The following is a 14,761-nucleotide window of genomic DNA, read 5'->3' on the forward strand; positions in this document are numbered from 1 at the left end:
GCTGGCATTGAACAGAAGGGAATTTTATTTAGGTGATGAATTTCACATTTTATGGGTTAATTGAAGCTTGGTTCCTGCTCCAGACAGAGTCTAAATCTTTTTTTCTTAACCCTCGCACCTGATTTTGACTTCATTCCAGTGCTTCCTGTTTACTGCTTGGTTGCTAGCCACTGACATCACTGTCTCCACCTCTCCCAATCAATCTCTCATATAGAGAGAGAGAAACACACACACGCACGCATTCATAGGCTGAGCAGCAGCATTAGAAAGATAAGGAGTGTCTGTGGCAGAGGCAGCATGCACAAGGTTTCTACAACTCAATGCACATAAGCATCCTAGCTTAACGCTGGCGACTCAGTTCTGCTGTGTGACAGAAGGGCTTCTTACTCTCACTGCTCTTTACCCAATTCAAGATTCAGGGTGGCTTTTTTCTCTCTTTCTTTTGCTGACTGCTGTGTTAAAAAGGGTTGCATGCATGACAGTCCGAAAAGGAGAAAAAATGGCCATAAGCATTCAGGAGCATATGGCTATTGATGTCTGCCCAGGTCCTATTAAACCTATTAAACAAATCTCTGATTACTTCCCTCGTTTTCCTCGTGGTCTTCCTGCAGCTGTGAGCCGCAACAACTCTATGCATTCCACCATCAGCCAGCCCTCTGTCACCCAGTCCGAGACTACAAAAGAGGAGGACGATGTGGACAAATTATTTGGAGCTTATGGAGCTGCATCGGCTGCACCTACCAAACCCGAAGAGGAGACTGAAGCTGAAGGCTATGAATCTGATGATTCTAGTAAGTCTGTTACTTCACAACTACACTAATTGTTGTATTTGTGGTGGCATGCTGTTGCTGTAAATGTCTTGTTGTTTTTTGCAAGCTTAAAATGCGAACCTACACCTTATATTTAGGATAGTTCAGTAAATTCCAAAACAGATTTTTAATCTTTTAAATAATTCTGAGACATCTCAAGTAACTGCAGAAATTCCAGTTAAAGGAGGTAGGACAGCAGAGTGTTAAAGTGAAACTTCACTAATGATAACTTGATTGAAGACGCCATCTGCCATTAACCATTCTTTTCACAAGTCCCCCTTAATGAACCAGGATTAGAATCCAACTGTGACAAAATTCAACTGGTTTCAGTTAGTCAGCAAGGAAAATATTTAGCATTTTAGAAATAACTGGAAAGTGAATTCCATTTTAATCTACCTGGCCTTTAGTGCTTAACCATTTCCAAGTAATAATCTGATTTTCACCATGGACTGCCTGCTTCAGAGTTTGACGCTGCATTAGGTTTTCTGATCCTTCAGTCTCCAACACTAGAAAATGCAGAGATGATTTTAAAATCAGAAGCAGCTACTGTTTAAGTATATGAGTGCAACATTTTGCTTTGAATTCCAGTGCCATTAATTGAGAACAGACAGACTTTCAAATTGACATGTAAAAATGTAGATACTTGACCTGAAATCACCAAACAGCAGAAAAAAACTCATCTTTCCAAATAGAAAGCTGCAGGGTATACACCTGTTTTGCATGTACTATGAAGATTATGGTAAATGGAAGTGGTGTTTATTTACATCACAATCTAAAGTAAAGGCAGTAATTATTTTTAAGTTGCTTATTACATAGGATCTTAAAAATGCAGCAGGTGAAAGTGTGTGTCAAATTGTAAATCCCTGTGAATGTAATGTTTTCTAGTCTTGGATTCTATTAACTGAGTTGCCACAGTATTATTAATAGTATAGCATTAAATGCTGTGGGATAAAATTTTCAATATATTCTTTAAAAGTTAGCATTTTAATACTATTATTAAATGAATTAATCATATTCCCTGTATTGACATAAAAAGTGATATGAAAATGAACCACCACACCCAAATGTACTTAATATGTGTTGTAGACAGAGTGTCCTCATATTATTAATTTTGAATGTGTCATTGTTCCTTTCTCTAGAGTAAACTGCATGGCCAGTTTTGGGTTTATGAGAAAGTCTTTTCCAACCAATTCCCATTAGATGCAAAATCAGGGTGTTTATTGATACACTTGGCACTGAGTCTATGAGCAGGTTCTGAAGGGCATGTGTAATACTGATGAGGGTAAAGAGACAAATCCCCAAGAGTCTTTTCAGATTAGTCTTGAGAATTAATCCCAAACAACACTAAAGAAAATATAAATGACGATATTTATATATAAATGGTTGTCAATCTCCTTGAAGGTTACACTGGTTTGAAAATTCAGGCAGACTGGTACAACTGCATTAACCATTATAGCTGTGTCAATCTTGAATTCCTTGCTTCCCAAGCAAGTGGAATTGCAAGCTGAGAATGATCCAAGTTTCCACTTAAACTTTGCTAGAAATACCAGTGATTTATACCTGGCCTTGATTTCAGTGATTTGGTACCAATTCTGGTTGAATGATAGCTTGCAATTCTGTAGCACCTTCAGTGTAATAAAAAAAGTCTCAGTGCAACAACAGAAGTACCAGGGCATCAAGCAGTGTTAGGAGAAGGTTAGAACTGCTGACCAAAGGCAGGATGAAAGGAAATGATTCTGAAAAGTCTTTTGAAAGTGGGAAGAAAGGTAGCAAAGAGAAGGATTGTGAGAAGTCATACCAAGATGAGGGCGAGATAGTTATAGCCTATGCTACTGAAGGAGCAATGGCGGATGTGGAATAGAAAGACTCCAGAGTTAGAAATGAGGCACAAAAATATATGGGCTAAAGGAATTTGCTAAAGGTTTGGAGGAGCAAGGGCACTGAGGAGAAGAAGGGAGAAGGGATGGTGGTGGGGAAAGCCACGGGAGACTTTCTGCATGAGAATATGAATTTTCACTTTGAAGAATGAGAAGCTGATAAAGTTGAGAAGAGCAACAATGATGGAGGGGCAGCACTTAATGTGGAAGCAGAACTGGGATCTTGTGTTGCATATTTTGAATTGTGGAAATCAGGAAACAGAAAACAAAATATCAGCTTGGGATTTTAGATATAACAAAGGATACTGTCGGGCTGAGATGGGGCTGGTATTAGAAATGGAGCAGAGATGGAAAGTGAGTGATCGCGATGATTTCCAAGATATGGCCACCTGTCCAGAAGCAACTAATTTCCCTGGTCATTGTTTCATAAGCAGGGGAAAGTATTTCATCATTTGTTAATTATGGACTGGGTCCATCTGAAGGGAGGTTCAGAAAATAAATGTTAATGTATGTTGTGAGATCAGGAGGACTTCAGAGTCAGCATCTTGCTAAGCCAACAGCAACCCTCACCCCATCCCCACATGAAAGCATTACTGGTTGTCTGGCCTACCTAACAGTGTGCTATTCTGGAGCCAGTAAAATTACATGTTTTCCTGTCTCCAACAAGAGCAGATAAAACTGTGTGAAGGGAAAGACTAGTTGGGGGCAATTGCCACTTTTGCACCTATTAATCTTTTAGGGAAGTAGTGTAAGAAGTTATAGGCAGTGGAGAGAGAACAAGGTAATGGAATAAAATGTGGATTCTGAAAGCCTGGTACCTGCATGTATTTAACCTCTCTGTATTAAATGTGGTTGTAGCTCTCAGGTAGGTGAAAGTTATCATTTGGAAGTTTGCTTGTGAACTTGAGTTCCTTTTATGTGCACTGATCTTTGCATGTCACGAGGGTTAACTAGCGCCTGCTCAGAGACTGCATGTAATGACCATTATCAGTTAATTACGTAGTACTGTGAGAGAATTAGACTTCCCAATTTGAAATACATTCAACAATTCCATCTTGAAGTGCTTGCACTAGCTTAATATCCAATTTAGAAAAATTTTATGGAGATTCCCAGTGCCCAGACAAAATTCAAATCTGATTGCTCAAGGTTGAAGTCTGTTGTCATAATATGTTTTGATCACGGCCTCAACAGAACTTAAGTATGGCATTTAACCATTTCATTATTGGCTATCTGATATTTTGGAACCAAACTCTTCCGTTTATCCAAAATTATCTACATTCCTTCATTGTGGATTGGTATCCAGTGAAAGTTGAGTTGAGATTTGCCATTAGGCACTTAGTTTAAAATCAGCTGTCAGAAAGGAGACTTTCATTTGCTCTGTTTGGGTAGGCCCAGTTGTCAGCAGTGCAGGCACCTTGTTCCGCATCAGTTCACATCAAAACTTATTCACCAGGGCTGTGCTTAATTTAATAAAACCTTGAATCCTGCCGTTGAGCTTCCTGTATGAAATAAATGCAAACTCCAACCTTTCTAAGGTACATTATTAATTTCAGAAATTTGAATTCTGCCAATGATCTCAGTGCCAAATCTTAACCAGTGATAAAACAGGTAATAAATGACACTTATGATTTTGTTTTTGCCTGCTGAGTTACATCTTGCTGGTGAGGTTGTTGTGCTGAATGCACTTGACATGAGGGAAGGATATCAGAGACTGAACTGTCATATCAGTGCTGTAGCTCCATGTGCTGGCCTTGATGGGTTGGTAAAACATGCTCTGGAGCTCAAAGGCAACTGATCAGCTGTTATAGGGTGGCTTTGCCCCCCAAATGGGCTATGGGAACATGGTGATTCAAGGTAAGTAAACTATCTAAGGGCAGTGACTCGCACTGTCAATTGCATGACATCAGTTTTTGAGATGCAGTAGGGGTGCCTAAGCATCTAAGGCTGGAGCACAAGAGGCTGCTGATGCTGGAATCTGGAGCAACAAACAATCTGCTGGAGGAACTCAGCGGGTCGAGCGGCATCTGTGGGAGGAAAGAAATTGTCGATGTTTCAGGTTGAACCCTGCAGGGGTTGACCCGAAATGTTAACAACTTCTTTCTCCCACAGATGCTGCCCGACCCACTGAGCTCTTCCAGCAGGTTGTTTTTTGCTAAGGGTGGAGCATACTTGTTTGTAATAGGCTGGAAGTGCACCACTCAGCATGTTGGCGAAGGTAGCCATTGATGGTGAGATTTACCATTGCCTTGAGTGTGCTAGTACAGTTTTTGGTTGATTGAGGAAAAGGGTATTTGAAGATCAAGACCTCAGACCTGCCTCAAAACCCATAGTCCACAGGGTAGTGGTGATCTCTGCCTTGTTATATGTTCTGAGACCTGGACTGCCTACTGCAGACACCTCAATGCAATGGAAAGATACCACCAATGCTGTCTCCACAAAATCCTTCAAATCCGCTGGAAGAATAAGCAAACTAATGTCACAGTCCTCCCATGGCCGACACCCTCAGCATTGAGGCTCTAGTTATACCCAGTTGGCTACATTGGAAAGGTCACGTTGTTCACATGCCCAACAGTGGACCTCAGAAATATGCACTCTCTTCTAAGCTCTGTCATGGGAAGAGGTTACCAAATGGACAGAGGAGGAGATTCAAGGATGTGCTCAAAACATCCTTGAAGAAAGGTAACATCCCTATCCTGGGAATCTGGCCCATGACTGATCAAAGTGGAGAAGAACCATTTGGGATGGTATTGAGAACCTTGATTCCATGCATTGGGAACACAGAAGCCCTGCATAAATGGTGGAAGAAGTGCACCACCTCACAACCTACACACCCACTGGCCCCATCAGCCAAGTCCTCCCCCACCTGTGGAAAAGTATGCAGTTCCGAAGTGTGCCTCATCATTCACTTCAGAACCCATTGAACCAGAGTGGAAGCAAGTCCTTGATCCCGAGGGACCTCCGAAGAAGGAGAGGAAAGGCAGGGCAAGATTTCCATAACCAGAATGAAATGGTTATTGGGCCTTTTTCATATGGAAATCCAGGCAGAAGGATTGAGGAGAATATGGTCCACTTGTGACTTAACCAACACTTTTCAAAGGGACACCTGGAGGTTGCAGCCAAAATGGTCTGTTGTCCTTGAATGATTACTGAAGTGTTGAGCTGGGACGAGCATAAATGGAGTTCCCAGCTCCACTGCAGTACCAAAGGCCATGTTCTCTATTTCTCATATTTCCTTATGACCTAGAAGGGGGGCATTTGGCCCAACAATCCCATTCCTCACTTACTTCCTCATGATCTATTCTCTCTCACATGTCCAGCAACTCCACCCTGATTCTCCTACCACTCATGTACACTATGGGTAATATACAGGAACCAATTAACCTACCAACCAGCACATCTTTGGGATGGGGGAGGAAACCGGAGCACTAGGTGAAAACACATGGTTACGGGAACAATGTGCAAACTCTGCACAGACAGCAGCCGAGGTCAGGATCAAACTCGGGTCCCTGGAACTGTGAGGCAGCAGCACCACCTGCTGTGCTACCGTGCTGCCCCTTGTTCTCTGTCTCCAATTCCTGCCATCTCTGCTGTGATAACAGGGACCCTCTCACAGGTGCCTGTTTCTCCCCTGCTTGCCATCCCCCAGGAATTGCCTGTAGGCCATTATCAGCTATGCACTGTCCAAAAAAAATGAAATGCTCTTCACTGGCAAGCTGCCTGGGTCGGTTTCAGGCCACCTGTATCACGTAGTCTACAGTGACAGATGGACACAAGTCATTTTCTAGGCTAATATGTCGTGGATACAGTGTATCATTTAGAAATGAAGAAGATGTTGACTTCAAATGACAAAACAACTTGTTCATAAAGTGTCTTTAATGTATTGAAGTGGTCCCAAAGTTCTTTACTAGTGAATTTTCAAACTAAATTTGACACCAATTCACATGAGGAGATATTAGGCCAGAGGAGATATTAGGCCAGATGAGCTTGTGTTTAGTTCAAATGCTAAATTTTAGCAGTCTTTTAAAGGTAAGAGAGTGGGATAGGGAGAATGGGAGAATTAAAACTTAAAGACAGGGAATGAATTTGCATTTTAGTTGTGTTAATTATATGACTTTTGAAAACTTTATTCTTGTAATATTATTTGGTTCATTATCATTCACATGTGTTGCCAACCTAGGAAGCTTCTATTAGTCTAATATTGCACATTTACGGACAATTAAATTGAAGATGAAATGTAAATCAATTTAAAGTGCTTTTATAACAACTAAGCCAGCACACTAACTATTGTGAAGTTGCATTATTATCTACCATAGAATCAAAACATTATAATCACACACCACAGAGTAAAATGTTCCTTTGTGCTTTAACCAGATACATTATGAGAATTTAACGTATACCAATTTTAACAGGAAAAGAAGTCTTTGTTTAACACTTTCCAAAATAGTCAAAAATCTTGTTAAGATAGAGACTTCATAATACTGTATACATGGTATTAGAGACATTAAATAGAATGGTTCTGCACCCAGGTTGTATTGCCTTCTATTGGATCACATTTAAAAGATATTCAGAACTGATGGTTTCTTTTTGGATCAGCAGGGGTGATAAGTTAAGCTTTATAGCAGTTATAATGAGGAAAAGTCAACATGTTTCTAACTGCATCCATTGAAATCCTGGCACTGCCAACAGTCGTATAGCATCATTAAAAACTAGCACTAACTATTTTATTGTTGCACCTGGAAGCCATTTGTTGGACTTTGGAGTTTTAGCTGCAGGTGTAGTGGGGAAGGACAATCTGATGTGAGAAAGTGGAATCTGCTTGAGTCAAAATTGAACTCAAATTTGCTAATAAAAGGAGAGATTGCAACTCCATTCACCCAGCAATAGAGGTACAGCATGAAAGGTAAAATCAAGGCAATGGACACACTGCCCCATTCATGCCGATTGACGTATTTTACAGGTCTTAGACAGCACCAATGTAACTCAGGCAAGACCTTGATGAATTTACATAGTTTAAAGGTCCTACAATGTAAATAAGGCCCCATTGCAAGCTTATTGGCTTACTGGATGCCATGTATTCTACATCCAGCAAAGGCTAGGAAGCAAGAGGAAGTGTTCTGACAGTATAACATTCAGTTTTTTGGAGGCAGCAAGAACAGGAATAATGTGGGTTGCTTTCTCCTTTGATTCTATCCTCCATCTATGATTGCACTCCAACATTTCCCAACTCCAATAACACCAAGCTCGGAACCTACTCTTTTGATAGCCGGATTAGATCCTGGGCACTCGATATGGTGCCAGAAGAGGTGAGCTACAGCAGGAAGCCAGCCTGCTGGGCTCTGTTCATTGGGTATATTTGGATTTATTAGGTATTATAAATGAAGAGTGGTTCTTCAAACTGACAGGGCATCATACAGCAAACATCCAGTGGTAAGCCTGACTGCTCCTTTAAGTGATTGTACAACATTTAAAAATCAATTTTTAATGGTGTTTTTGAAAGATTGCCTTATTTTACATTTATCCCAAATGTAAAAATATTACAAATCATGTTATTTGGACTGTTCATCTCCTACACTTACAAGCATACTTTAGTTAATATTAATTGATTTGAAATATACTTCTTCACATGACTTATTCTTTACCATCTCTTCCTGGCATTAAGTAATGTATGAGCTACATACCTCAGTAACATGGAAGGGCAGGATCTATATAACGAAGTGGATGCAAACTAACTTTAATAATGCCTCCCTGAAAAAAAACGGAGTGAGAATATTGGTAATATCAGAGCAAAGCGATTTTGTGGCAAATATAAATATGATCTTTTTCTTTTCTTTCAGTCATGTCATTACATTGACACATCTATTCATGGAAGAATTGTCCCATACCATTCCATAGTTATTCACTGTACCAAGGAATGCTCTTCATCCAATTTAACTTCATTACAAAATATTCCAATATGACATTAACAATTTGTTCTGAGAAGAAATTACAAAAATTTAGACACAATGTAAGATCATCCAGAATGCATTTAGTCAGAAATGACCCCATTTATTCACAGTAAATAAGAGGTGTAGCTCCATAGGACAATTAGGCCACTGCCACTATGAGCAATGGGAGCATCAGAGACATTGATCACTGCGTTTTGCAATGAGGAACACAGTGCAGAGGGAATGCCAACTTTCTCAGTGCTGCCCCTGTGCCAAAGTACAGTGCATGAAAATTAATATGGGGACTGAGTGGAGTTAGAACTAATGTCCCAGCTGGGACACTTTGTATTTCCATGACTTACTGCATGATTTGTTCCTGACTGTGTGAACATTGAAGGTCGTAGATTGCAACGTTCAGATCTAATTTTTGTCACTAAATAAGAAATGAGCACCGAACACATTGGTGATGTCTTGCTCAAAAAAAAAGAGAAATGACACCCAATTGAATGTGAATCGCAAGAGCAGGTGCCAATCCAATTTCCCGATAGACAGGATTTCAACAAGGAATGGATGTAAACACTTCAAAAGATGTGGACAATGATTTTTATGTCAATATATGCATAAGAAAACAGGACCAAATGGTCCAATTTCTAGGCAACAGACTATAGAGCAGAGTACTGTGGAAAACCTCGAATAAGAGATCTGTCCAAACATTTTCCAGTGCTGCAGAGTTAGTTAGTAAGTCCCGGATTGGAAATTGGCTTTGTTACTGCTAGGCTTTTGATTGCCTTTAGAGGTCCAAAATGGCATCTGTGGTGCATGATGGCTGATATATGGACAAGAAAATGAGTGCATGGAGAGTGATTGCAGAAGAAATTAGGAAGGGTGGACAGATTGTGACATCAAACAGCATTCAAAGCTGAGTTAATGCCAGTACTCTTACTTCAGAGTTCCATCCTTAACTACATGAGCCTTAAGAGAGGGTGTTGGTTGAATACAAGTTCAGTAGCTGTGTTTGAGTGTGTGCAGGCACATATGTTTGTATGTATGTTATAAAAGGAGGACAGAAGACACTATGTTTGTTGGTTAAGCGGATGTTGGTTTGTCCTGATGAGTTAGTGCAAATTGTTGTTAGTGCAAATTATTTCCAGATTTTAGTTGTAGCAAACTGATGTTATCACCAGTTATACGTTCTTAAATAGACCAACAGGGACAAGGGTGCATTAATGTGACTTGGATGAAGCAAACCCAAATAATGTGATACTCATGCTAAGCTTACAGAACAATGTGATTGCCTGTATTTATGAAGAAAATTAGTCTGAAGTTTATCATGGAATAACTCACAAGTATCTGTTTCAACATATTATGATGGAATTACCCTACACTAGACAGGCCTCCAATTGAGTCTGTAAGTGGCTGGTCAAATCTTGTTAGTTGGGCTGCTTTAACTTGGAATCAGAAGCTGCTGGCACTAATTGAACTTCCTGTAGGCTGTAAACCTGTTTGAATGGTGGGTATTGACTAGGGCTGCTACAACTTGAGGATGGCTTACAGCTCTTAGGATGGAGAAAGAGTTGGAGGGCAGGATGCACTTTATAAGATTATTGAAAAAGGATGATTTTCTGAAACTACTGCCAGCATGACCTCATCCAGAATTCATAGATTCTTTGATGCAGTTAGGTAGGTGGGTGTTTGTAGAATGAATGAATACCAGGAAAGAAGCTGCTTGCCTTAAAAAAACAGACAATGAATGACTAGCCAAATGAGTCAACAGCGAAAAGGAACAATGGCAGAGGAAGTTAAGGCCAGTAGCATCGTTCTCGGGACCTGCATCAGTGTAGGATGAAATGTAGTGAAAACTAACCAGAATTGCCATGATTTTCTTACTTCTTCTTTACACATCCCTGTACCACTTTAGCCTGTGGATTTTTAGGCCTATCCTTTGTCTACACTTATACCCTGCTCCAATCTCATTAGGATCCTTCATTTCATCTTCCTTTGCTTGCTTCAACTTCAACACCTGCTACTATCTTCACAGCTAGTTCCTTCCCATGGCTGCTCTTACTGTTGCTTCCTTTTATAATGGGCACTATCCTAAGCTGCTGCAGATACGTTTAAAACTATACAGTAGGTCAGGTTACCACAGCTCACAATGACATCTGTGGCTCATTTAGTAGAACTCCTGTTACTGAGTCAGAAGGTTGTGGGTTCAAATCCCAGCCCGGTCATTTATCCCACACAAATATTTAGCCTTACATGCCACTGCTGTGCTGTGGGTTTACTGCACCATTGCAGGTGCCTGTCTTTCAGAAGGGTTGTTAAAACCTTGTTAGCTCTCTCACACAGACATAATAGATCCCTTGGCATTATTTTGAATTAAAGCAGGGGAATTATCACCATAGTCCTATCAATATTAATTCCTCATTCTAGGTCACTAAAGCTGATTATCCAATCATGATACATTGCTGCTTGTGGGGTCTTTCTGTGTGCCAGCCAGAGAAGAAACATTGAGATGTTGGGAGCATGAAGGATGGATAAGGTTACACCCAAGTAACATGTTATGTATTCCAGTGTGTGTGATTACTATCGAATGAATATGCATTCTGTGGCCAGGTTTTATGGGAAGAATTGTTTTTCAGGGCACATCCTTAGCTATAGAGGCTTGATGAGATCTGCAGCTGGAAAGTCCACCAGTTGCACCAGGGGCAAACTTTGTAATAGGTTGAGAGGAATTTTTGACAGCTTGCTTGCTTGCTTAGCCTTCATTTGGTAAAGGGTGATATTACCATGATATAAATTTTAAATGCATCTGTCTTTTCCATGTGTGCTGTGTGACACTGTCATTAATTGTGCTCACCATCTGCTCCCAGGTACGACACTCTTCTATAAGCAGATAAGTGGTGTTGAACATGGGTAAAGGAAGAGATGGGGGCATGAGTGCTGGTCTTATTATGAGCAAGTACTTTAATACCATTAGTGAAGTTGTGCTCCCATATCTAAGTGCGGCTAGAGTGCAAGTTCTGCTTGTTTCTCATCCCATGGTACACTTCAGCTTGCGTATCCTTTCAGTACTACCCCTTAAGAAGTTAAAACAGAACTGGGAGCTCAGCACCACCCCTGCACCCCCTAACTTCTGCATATGAACTGAACCCTGAGCGAGTATTGGAATGTGATCATCAAATGTCTTCTTTGAATAGACACAAACCCTGCAATAACTTGTGCTTACATGGTATGTCCCTAACACATAGCCTGTGCTTCCTCTGCAAGCATTGCTGAAATGCCTCTCCCTGTACACCCTTCATCCCACTATGAACTGGATATATACAGGAAGCTCACTCTGTTTTATGTTCCATTAGAGCTGTGACCTAAGCATTAGTTCACATTTGGAAAGTGCCTTCTTTGGCAGGCACAAATCCATGGCAGCACAGCTCTTAGAGCCTTAGACTGCTGTCATACCAACCCATGGAATCGTAAACATCTGAACTGTAGCTTCCTAACAACGGGTGTCCAAGGCAATAGCTGCAACATTATCAATGGTAAGTATCAGATAAATAAAATTCTTACAGAAGGCTTTTAATATACATTTGGCAGAAGATCGTAAGTTGAGATGAATACAAATTGGTGAAATTAATTCTGAGCAAGTTAAATATAAATTATTCAGTAATATACTTTGAACAAAAGGAAGCAGACATTGAACGCTGGGAAGGAAAGGTGAATAAAAAAGGCCTTGTGTATAAGTAATTGAAAGTTAGTTTGGGCCGTTCTGGGTTCTTTGTGCATCCTCTGGGTACAAAAGTGAGCAGACCTGGGAAATGCTGCACAGCATAGCTTTTCATTCCCAGATTGATTGCACAAGCCTCTATGTACAATTGCACAACCCTTAATGAGATAGAAGTCTCAGAGTAACAGGCACCATTGAACAGCTAATGCTATATACACTATAGCTGAAAAAGTAAAAGGTAACCTTAAAGGATGTGGACGGTATGCTTTCATCATGGAAGCTTAGAGTGTAAATCCAGGCAACCACTACCACACTGAAGAAACTTCTTCATTCTTCTCCAATGGCTGTTGCAGGGGAAGTCCTCAAGCCCAGCGCAGCTTTCCACATATCTTCTTCCTTTCAGGGTAGAGAATGATTTGCCTCCACATGATTTCTGTGAGTCTGGAGTTGGCTGATGAGCCCAATGTGGGATCCACAGGCTTTGATGGGGTGGGTGGGTGGTATGGGTGATCCCAATGTCTTTGCTGGGATTCCACACAGTCCCAACAAAGAGACTCAAGGGTCTCCATATCTTCTTGGATGCTCCCTCTCAATCTTAAGCAGGTATGAGTCAAGAATTCCTGCTGTGATGGGGCCTAGGGTATCAGTGTTGACAGTGTGGTGCTGAGAATGTGATTGATGTAGCCAAGCCATCAAAGCTATCTGAGTGTAATTAGAACATTAATGCTGGAGCTGTTGTCCAGGGAGAGGATGCTGATGTTGGTTTGCTTATCCTGCTGGTGTATTTAGAGGATTTTGTGGGGACGGTGTTTTTAGTTGCCTGCTCTTGATTGACCACACATAAGATGTAAAATATATGGAAATTAATTAAACATCACTGTGCTTAATACTCATTTTTGTATAGGTAAACATGTAAATGTGAAGTAGTGTAGCATTTACTAATTAGTCAGAGTCTCATCCACAACAGTATCCGAAGTTCAGAGTTTCTCTTACTCATTCTGCAAGGAAATTCAATTTCTTTTCCTCCTGTTATTTGTATTCCTTTTAATGTTTTTAACTTTTCCCTTTATTTCTTCAAAATGCTTATCTTCTTTTCAATATTTCTCTCCTGGTTCCTCTCTGGGGTTTCTGTTAGGTCAGTTAGCTCTTTTTCTCTCTCTTCTTTACCTGATTTTAGTTTGCCTTTGACTTTCATTTTCTTCCTCTCTCACTCTCCACTTCTCCCTCCCATGAATGGAGCTGTGTTTGTTCATTCACGAGATGTCCCATGGTAAAATATTGTTGTTTACATCTCTACTGCTGTGATAGTTACTTGATGCTAGCTTTAATATGTGGAGGTTCCCCATATGTAATCGCTCTCTACTTGTGTATTTATTTGCATAACTGATCCAGAAAGGACTTCCCCATCATATGTGTATTAGTTTGTGGGTATCAGATTTTGGAGCATAATTCAACTTCTAAATTGGCCTGTGCCTTTAAGGATAATGCTGATCAAAATCCTGTGGTGGTCCAGGTAATTGAAGCTGCTTGGAAATATTTTAGAACAATTAAAATGTCAGTAAATTGTAAATTGCATGTTGGAAATTCTTGGCTTTCCATTTTTTTTTAAAAAAGGGATTGTTTTACATTTATAGTGACATGAAATGCTTTGAGTGTGATGGATGCCAAGCAGACACAATGCTTTTTTATGGTGGAGGTTCTGGGCTGTGGGTGAAATATCTGATTATAAAAACTGCTGTTACATTGTTGACAGAGAAGAAAATCATAATTATTTATCATTTTCAGTTCATCTGTGCTTATATTCTTCCTAAGATAATATCATGATGTAGTAGCTGTCAATGGAACATGAATAACAGACACAAAATAAGTGCGATATTTATTTACTTATTGTGGATAACCAGGTTGTTATGGTATGTGTAATAAATCACTAATGTTGAATATTATGTCCAACTATTTCCTGTATGTAAGCCTTGCTGCAAAATGGGAACATCATAGCCATTTGTCAATTTTTTTTTCTGTTTGATACATTTTCTCATCATTTTCCCTAGTTATTAAGCAATAATATTATGCTGTGATTCCTCCTAACATCTTGTGCCCCATCCTTTTCACAGTAGATTTATACATTGCCTGAGAAGCACCTCTCTGTTTATTATGTGCAAGTGCTGTTCTCTATAAAGAACACAAACACTGTGGGACGGCATTCTGTGGTGTGTTTCACCTGATAAAACAATCTGTTTGTTCTGTTGATGCAATTACGTGTAGTGACTGCTAAACAAGGAAAAGCTGTGGATCACCCGAGACCATGGTAACACGATCTCGAGCAGCCACATGCCATTTGTAGATTGGATTTGATGTCTAGACATTCTGTGGATGTCTGGTGAGGATAGGATCAGGCTCAGCTGCCACCTTCCAAAAACCTGCCAATACTTT

The 14,761-nt window shown here is 40.2% G+C and overlaps 1 protein-coding gene across 1 annotated transcript in view; it reads left to right on the top strand.

Annotated features, from left to right (window-relative positions):
- The first annotated feature begins 472 nt into the window (after positions 1-472).
- Positions 473-14,761, top strand: part of LOC127581201 (double C2-like domain-containing protein beta) — a 191,341-nt gene continuing 177,052 nt past the window's right edge. Inside the window, exon 1 of the mRNA XM_052035315.1 lies at positions 473-791. Coding sequence (XP_051891275.1) covers positions 476-791 — 316 coding nt within the window. The 5' untranslated portion in view covers positions 473-475. The remainder of the gene's footprint in view (positions 792-14,761) is intronic.

The sequence above is a fragment of the Pristis pectinata genome, chromosome 21 (assembly GCF_009764475.1).
Source record: "Pristis pectinata isolate sPriPec2 chromosome 21, sPriPec2.1.pri, whole genome shotgun sequence".
NCBI lineage: Eukaryota > Metazoa > Chordata > Chondrichthyes > Rhinopristiformes > Pristidae > Pristis > Pristis pectinata.